Here is a 7469-nt window from a genome sequence, read left to right on the forward strand (position 1 = left end):
GTAAAATGTTTTACATTTTGCTTATGAATTTAATCACTTTTTGACTTCCATGTTTGCCGATGGTAGAAATGGTCCGAAAGTGCTCGGTGACCTATTTCGCATACCCCCCCACGAGACATCCATGCACACCAATGAGTTGAGTAATATATTTGGCATTTTTGGGCTCAGAATAGGTTAAAATATATAATTCTTTAACAATTTCATTCTGAAATGTATTTCAAAATACATATGCTGAAGTAATTATGATCCCGACACTGGAAGTTTACTATATAATGACCTTGCTAAAATGTCAATGTAGCCTGTCTAGACACTTATACTATGCTAACACCAAATTACATGCATTTACACCACACATAATTTGTTGTGGCACATTTTTATATTGTACTACGTTTAGAGGATGTGAGTGGGTTGCGTTAGACTGGGGGTAAGGCCCCGCGATAGACTAGCGCCCTGTCCAGTGGGGTGTACTTGTACATCAATCTGCCTCACGCTACAGAAAAGTCATTCTGGCTTGCAAAATTTACCATAGTCTGTTTCCTGTCATTTAAATTTACCCCAACTCCTGTAATCAGTCCAAGGATGCAGCTCAAAAGGCTTCTCTTATCTGCATTGTTGTGAAAGCAAATGTCCCGAGAGTATCGATCATTACATGATCGCACGTTCACTTCGTTTCATATCTTTCACTGTTTTTATATCAATGCAGAATGAGGGAGAAACATTCCTCACAGCACTGCCATCCAGTGGACATTCATTGGTTATGACAAAGTCACCTTTCTTAGGTATGAGGAACCATAAACGACCTGTCGGTGAACATTGTAATTTCATCACAACAAATGGGAGCAATAAACTAAAAAGAAAGTTGAAGGACAGTTGTGCACCACTGCGAGAGAATGGGCCGTTCAGTACGTACCGTTGCAAAACATTTAGCCAAATGAACGCACCCCGGTTAAACAAAATTGTAATTGTGAAGCCCATTAAGAGAAAATATCTGTCTAAAGATGAAAAACAGCCTTTCAAAGTATTGACATTTACTTTATTTTAGTCATGAAGGAAATAATATACAAACAGTGAGCCATCAACACGTGGCACTGACAGTTTAGACTGGGTGGTTGGACCGGTTGGTTTAATTGTCAGGCGTTGATTTGATGCTGTTGTCGACCAGATTCTTGTCCAGTGTCTCAATGTGGAACCAGGGTCCATCTCCCTTCGTTCTCATCTGCTTACGCACCTCTAGCTGTTTCAGTCTGCAGATACAAAAACATTACATTTGCCAACAAATCCTTTGTACAGATTGCAGATGTGTACTGTCAACAGTGTTTTCTTTAATATTTTACATTCCATTTTGTTAATTCAAAACATAAGGAATGCAAGCACTAAGTTGCAAGAGGACCTAAATGTTAGGGCAGCAAACCAATTAGATACAGGCTATGCAGTCAGTGGCAGCTCATCACTGTGTGACACTCACCTCATCTCACCCTTCTCAGACTCAATCTGGATCAGAGCCATCATTTTCTCATAGTCTTTCACTGGGGAGTCATAGAAGGTCCGTGAGATCCACCTGGTGATAGGATGCTGCAAATACAGGGACAACAATAGGACTCACAATCAACTTTACCCAAGTCTGATTGTAAGCAATCTTCAGTGGTATGTATCTCCAATGTGAATGTTTTGTTCAGATTTATAGGCTAGATGATGCCATTTCATTTTGTGATAGAATGACTAGTCACTTCTGATATTTGCTAATAAGGCATGGATTGTGATGAGTGAATACAACGGCGGGATCGTAGTACCTTGTAGTACTCCCAATGCTCAGGCTCATAATCTTCAGGAATTCCAGCCAGCTCAGCCTCACCTTAAAAAAAACAATAAAATATTTAGGTTAATTTATATTTTACCATATTTCTCCATAAACATGAACTGAAAGTGCCAGTGTCTTCATCATCACCACTGTCCCATATAAAAATTGAACATTTCTGTACAATGGAAATATCTACACACACACTTACCGACAAACACATTCACGGATGTCACAAAGACCGCAACTGGGATTCCAGTAAGCAGGATATAGAATTTCTAGGAAGAAAAGTGGGGGGTGAATAAGTTAGTGAATAAAGTGGTTCAGTGCTGTGGACAGTGATGTAAATAGGATAGTTCTAGTCCTTGATCATGACTCACAGTTCCATTACATTACACATAAGAGTCATTGGACGAAGGCATCTTCTGTATGGGGGAGTTTTATTAAGAGCCCTGATGCTTGGTCTGAACATTAACACGCACTGGTTGCGGTACGGTTTTGGGAGCATAAGGAAAAACAAAAAAGGTTCAAATTGATACACAACTATATATAGTTAGTGTTCCCACACAGCCATATCTCCATGTTACAGCGCTTGTTTACGGACAACAGAGGCGACCACCTATGCTAATTAGCTATCTAACATGCTCCGAACACCTGTATGTAAGCGTAACTCTAAGTGTATTTTTGTCAGATGGAGGCACATAGCTGTATGGATTTGTGAACAACTACTAATGTTTCTTATTTGAAAGGTTCTTTCTCGCTGATGAAAGTTGAGGACCATTTGTTTCTAAAGCCGTATCGCAAGCGATGATTGACTTTTCTAAACATTATAACACAATGTCGGGATTGCAATTCACATGAGCCGGTCTTGGCTGAAGCTAACCGCTGAAAACCGCAGAGAGAAGGCAGAATTTTTCTTAAAACTGTATTGTTGTTTAAGGGCTTGTAAGTAAGCATTTCACTGTAAGGTCGACACCTGTTGTATTCTGCACATGTGACAAATACAATTTGATTGAGAATAGCTCCTAGAGTTTGAGAACTAGTTCTAGTCTGAATAACTAGAAACTTACCAATAACTGCAGAAACCTCCGGTCATAGAAGCCAGTGGGCTTGATGACAAACATCTGCTTCCCATGGCTTCCCCAGCGGACTGCCACTGCAAAGCAACGTTTTCAGGGATGTTAAACACGGCCACACATTATTTATGTGTGCATATAAAGCATTGCATTACTATATTGCTGCACCTAGAGGAAAAGGTTGGAAAGGTTACTAGTTAGTTACCATTCAACTAGCTAACTATTGTTCAGTGTTGTGTCAAAAATGAAATTCTGTCATCACTGTGACACTTGGGTGAAAGAAAATTCAGTTGTTTCGGTGTGTGTTGTGCTAGCAAGGCTGTGTGTATTTAGCTTGGCTGCTAGCTAGCTTAGCAGCTGTCGTTTGTCCACTAAGCAGGTCAACAACACGTCAAGTTCATGAGCATCACAAGTCGTTTGAAAACTATGAAAATCAAATCAGTAAAATGAGATTTGTATGTTGTCGTTTGTAGTGCTGGCAAGAGAAGACACTTGAGAGAAAGATGGCTAACTAGGTCATGCCATGGCTAGCTAGACAACTAGCAACGATAAGCATACGTTAGCATGAAGCTAACGTTAGCCAGTCACACAGGACTAACTACAAGGTCACAATAAGATATGCCCACCACGAAGGAAGGAATTGTTGATGTTGGAAACGTGGAATACCATATACCTTTATCTGTGCGTTGTGCAGTTCTGCTGAGCAAATTCACCGCAGAATTACCCGATTTTAGAGGATTTAGCCTGGCTGCAAAAGCAGCGGCAGACCGAAGAACACTCATGCCCACCATCGCTACTGAGGGCAAGCAGATTGGCAGACGCTTCTGTGATTGGCTCGACCATGTAAAGTCGAAGCAGCCATATTTACTAAGGGAAAACATATGCGAATAAGAATAACAAAATTAAGAATTCATATAAATATTTAATTTCCAATATGTTGCTTTTTATTAGCTTTTGTTCACGATTAAAATTGCTAAAATTATTTACGTGTGTTTATTTATTTTGATGATGCATCCTGGGTAGAGTATTAGGGCAAACATGGCGGCGACCTCAACAGGACGTGTTTTGACACTTTGCAGACAGTTTCAAAACGCTTTTAGGATATCTACACCCTTATCAGCTCAACAGTCTGCTGTCACTTTGACCAAATCTCAGTCTTATACTCACAGGTAAGAATCTAAAGCCTACCGTTTCTAACAGCCAAATACTCGATCTAAACGTGATTTGATTCTCAATTGCGATATTGTTCTAAAACATAAAGCCCTTAACGTTCATATCACATCCAAATAATTTCACAAATGCAAAATATACACTTACTGTACACCACAGGAGGTTGGTGGCACCTTAATTGAGGAGGACGGGATCATAGTAATGCCTGGAATGGAATGGTATCGAACTCACACATTTGATTCCATTCACGCCATTCCAGTCTTTATTATGAGCCGTCCTCAGGTGTTCATCGCCTGTTAGATAGATAATTAGCACAGGTGGTCCCTCTGTTTTCTGTCTGTAAACACATGACGTAACATATGACCGTGTGGGAACCCTAACCCTATAAAAGGTGTGTATCAATGTTGTCTTTGTTTTATGAAAATCATTTATTGTTGATTTGAAAGATATAGTTCAATATACTTCCAAAATCGTACCCGCAAGAGCTGCATATTAATGTTTAGATTGAGTTAGCAGTTCTTAAACTCCCAGGTACAGAAGATGCCTTCGTTCAATGATTCGTATGTGTAATGTAATGGAACTGTGTGTCATTACCATGGGCTAACACCACGATGGCACTGTCTGTAATGTAATGGTGAGGATGCTGATGAATGTATTTTACCATGTACCTAAATCTGCTGTGGTCCCCTCTGTTAGGCTAACATCTCCTCTTTTGAGCTCAAGTTCGCACTGTCATGTGGGCATTGTCCATCAGTGTCGGCCTCTGCACACAACCATCAGCAGGAGAGGACTTGAGGAGTTTTTCGACATACCTGAAAACTGGGGGGAGGTAACCGTGAAGTCAGGTTAGCCTTTTGACAGTATATCTGATCACCAAAGCAAAGTTTTTTTTTTTTTTTGAAAAATAAATAAATTTCCTCCGACTAAAGAACTGGTAAGTATCTGAGTATGACATTGATTATTTTCCTGATTAATTGTAGGAGCACCATGGATGGCCAAGCAACTAAGGACAAAAAGTAATGAGGACTTACACAAGCTCTGGTAGGTGGTGAATGTTGACACTAAGTACGTTTACATGCACACTAATAATTCGATATTAAACAGATTATGGCAGTAGGCAGAGTATGGCATTAGTCGTGTAAACAACTTACTCTGCTTATCTTAATCTGCGTAAGGTCATAATCGAAGTAAGCATAAGTTGATTAAAACACCTGGTTTTCTGATTCATCTTTCAAATTATTAGGACATGTAAACAGCTTATTCGGCTTTCCGGCGGTGTATATGATCTGTATGTGTCAGCACCAGGTATGCGCGAGTGAAGTGAGTTCGGAAAAACTGAAAGTATGTATCTTAGATTTTTCACATACAAACTTTATGTCCGAACTCCGAATCAAATAGTCTTCACAAAAATATCATGGTAGAACGTTTGTGATTGGTGATTTTCTGCATTTATCAAAGTTCCATCAGGTAGCCTCATTTCAGATGTGTCCATGTAAACAGGATTATTAAAGAAATCGTTCTTCTTGCAAAGCATGTAAACATTAAATAACTATTATATTAACCTATCACAATCGCATTATTGTGTGCATGTAACCGTGCTCATTGAATGAAGAGCACTGAACTCCAGAATGAATATCCATGAATTAAACTGTTCTCACAGGTATGTGCTCCTGAAAGAGAAGAACATGCTGCTCACCACTGAGCAGGAGTCCAAAAGGCAAAGGATTCAGATGCCAAGTCCAGAGCGACTAAAGAAGGTAGATGACACAGCACTTCTGACCAGGTTCACCATTATTAAACATCTGGAAATATTTCTGTTAGGGCATAGGTAATAATACAAGAATGTCAAAGGGGAAGGATTAATGTCAATGACAGCTATCAATGGGTCTCTTTTGTAGAAGTGTTATTGGTCCAACTAGTACCTTTAAATATGAATGCAGATACTCCAGTCCACAGAAATTGAGACAACCCTTATCTCCTCAGATTGAAAGGTCTATGAAGAGACTAGACACAGTGGTGAAGGAGAGAGAAGACGCTCTCCGCCTGCTCCAGACAGGCCAGGAGAGAGCGAGGCCTGGGGCCTGGAGAAAGGACGTCTTTGGACAGGTCTACTGGTACGGAGCTTCCATACACAACACACCACCTTCATACAATATCTCCTTCCACAACTAAGTGTTGCTTTCACCTTACTGTCCTCGTTTCCCATTCAATTTTCTAACATGCTGTACAAAATGTAGCATGTTAGCATTCTGGAGGTCAGTGCTCCGACATTGAGTGAAGTGAACCGTCTTTGGAAAACTATCGGGGTTGAGGAATTAAGTACTCGAAGCAAACAAAGGCAGTTCTCCTGAAAAATATTCAAAGTTAATTCATAGGTGTCAAATGGCAAGTTTGAATGTTATTGTACACTCTGCGATCATTGTATTTTTTTTCTAGGTACCGGTTTAGAGAGCATGCCCTTCCTTGGTACATGAACAAGCGATACAAACGCAAACGTTTCTACACACCCCTATTTGTCACCCCCCACATGAGGTAAGAAATATTGTTCATGCATTCATTTAGAACAGTGTATAATATGAGAACCTCCAAGCAGAGCACGTAACCATGTCACCTCTTGCATAATTTTTGTCCTGGGTCAGCTTCAACTTCACAAGGGCAAAAGCACTCCTCTGTTGTCACAATTAGTCTTCTTTATTTTGTCCAGGCTTCGTCTAGAGAAACACCTCCGTGCTAAGACCAGAAAGCAGAACGGAGAGAGACAAATGCAAGCCAGGCTCCAGGAGAAGTTTCCTCAAATGAAGGCCCAGTCATCATGAGACTGTTAATGACCAAGAAACATCATTCTCCCTCCTGCCATTCAGATTGGAGCTTGTGACTATCTAAATTAATTTACCCCCTGTTTTTTGCATAAATATGTCTGTCATCAGCATTTATTTGATGTTGGTAGACTAGCATTTGTATGTCTTCCTCTGTATCATGATGCCTTGACATTGGTTATATGGTTATTAATATTAAAGTGATGTACAGACTGAGTTTGTACTCTATTTTTTAAGCCACAGAAATCTAAATATCCTTGAACATAACTTAATTTAAGTTGAAAGATTGCGCCAAGAATAAAATGTGGGTGAATAAATATTCTGTTTTTAATCAAACTTTTGTAATGCTGCAAGCCCTTTCCAGCAATTGTCACTGCAGGTATTCTGAACATTGTCTTTTCTATTATGAATGGGATATTTTTCATACCCGTTTGACCGCTCAGACAAATGTAATAAACTATAATTACGAATGTGAACGTTGTCTAACAAAAGTTTAAGTTATACACCTTCAATAAGATGGATCTTGAACTTTGATACCATTACATGAAGGGTCAATTGTGAAAACCCTACAAGCCAGTGATATAGAGACATTAGAAAACTACTTGGCACCAC

The 7469-nt window shown here is 39.7% G+C and overlaps 2 protein-coding genes across 2 annotated transcripts; one reads left to right on the forward strand and one right to left on the reverse strand.

Moving 5' to 3' along the window:
- Positions 1–1011: 1011 nt before the first annotated feature.
- LOC139539471 (NADH dehydrogenase [ubiquinone] 1 beta subcomplex subunit 5, mitochondrial-like) lies at positions 1012–4316 on the reverse strand. Its single transcript, XM_071342445.1, has 7 exons — positions 4189–4316; positions 3545–3738; positions 2866–2951; positions 2007–2073; positions 1791–1852; positions 1466–1572; positions 1012–1244 (listed from the first exon to the last, which is right to left on the reverse strand). Exons 1-7 carry the CDS (start codon positions 4236–4238, stop codon positions 1124–1126), a joined length of 687 nt encoding a protein of 228 aa, XP_071198546.1. The 5' UTR covers positions 4239–4316; the 3' UTR covers positions 1012–1123.
- LOC139539470 (large ribosomal subunit protein uL29m-like) lies at positions 3887–7073 on the forward strand. Its single transcript, XM_071342444.1, has 7 exons — positions 3887–4040; positions 4738–4886; positions 5022–5082; positions 5702–5798; positions 6025–6155; positions 6478–6573; positions 6746–7073. The coding sequence occupies exons 1-7, from the start codon at positions 3910–3912 to the stop codon at positions 6855–6857; spliced, it is 777 nt and encodes a 258-aa protein (XP_071198545.1). The 5' UTR covers positions 3887–3909; the 3' UTR covers positions 6858–7073.
- Positions 7074–7469: the final 396 nt, after the last annotated feature.

This window comes from Salvelinus alpinus, chromosome 15 (assembly GCF_045679555.1).
Source record: "Salvelinus alpinus chromosome 15, SLU_Salpinus.1, whole genome shotgun sequence".
NCBI lineage: Eukaryota > Metazoa > Chordata > Actinopteri > Salmoniformes > Salmonidae > Salvelinus > Salvelinus alpinus.

Bases quoted from the DNA above. Each gene is read 5' to 3' on its own strand.
- LOC139539470 (XM_071342444.1), top strand. From the start codon at position 3,910: ATGGCGGCGACCTCAACAGGACGTGTTTTGACACTTTGCAGACAGTTT. The intron at 4,887-5,021 runs GTTAGCCTTTTG...GATTAATTGTAG, and splicing joins GGAGGTAACCGTGAAGTCAG to GAGCACCATGGATGGCCAAG. The intron at 5,083-5,701 runs GTAGGTGGTGAA...CTGTTCTCACAG, and splicing joins GAGGACTTACACAAGCTCTG to GTATGTGCTCCTGAAAGAGA.
- LOC139539471 (XM_071342445.1), bottom strand. From the start codon at position 4,238: ATGATCCCGTCCTCCTCAATTAAGGTGCCACCAACCTCCTGTGGTGTA. The intron at 2,074-2,865 runs GTAAGTTTCTAG...TTTTCTTCCTAG, and splicing joins GGAGGTTTCTGCAGTTATTG to AAATTCTATATCCTGCTTAC. The intron at 1,853-2,006 runs GTAAGTGTGTGT...GTTTTTTTTAAG, and splicing joins ATCCGTGAATGTGTTTGTCG to GTGAGGCTGAGCTGGCTGGA.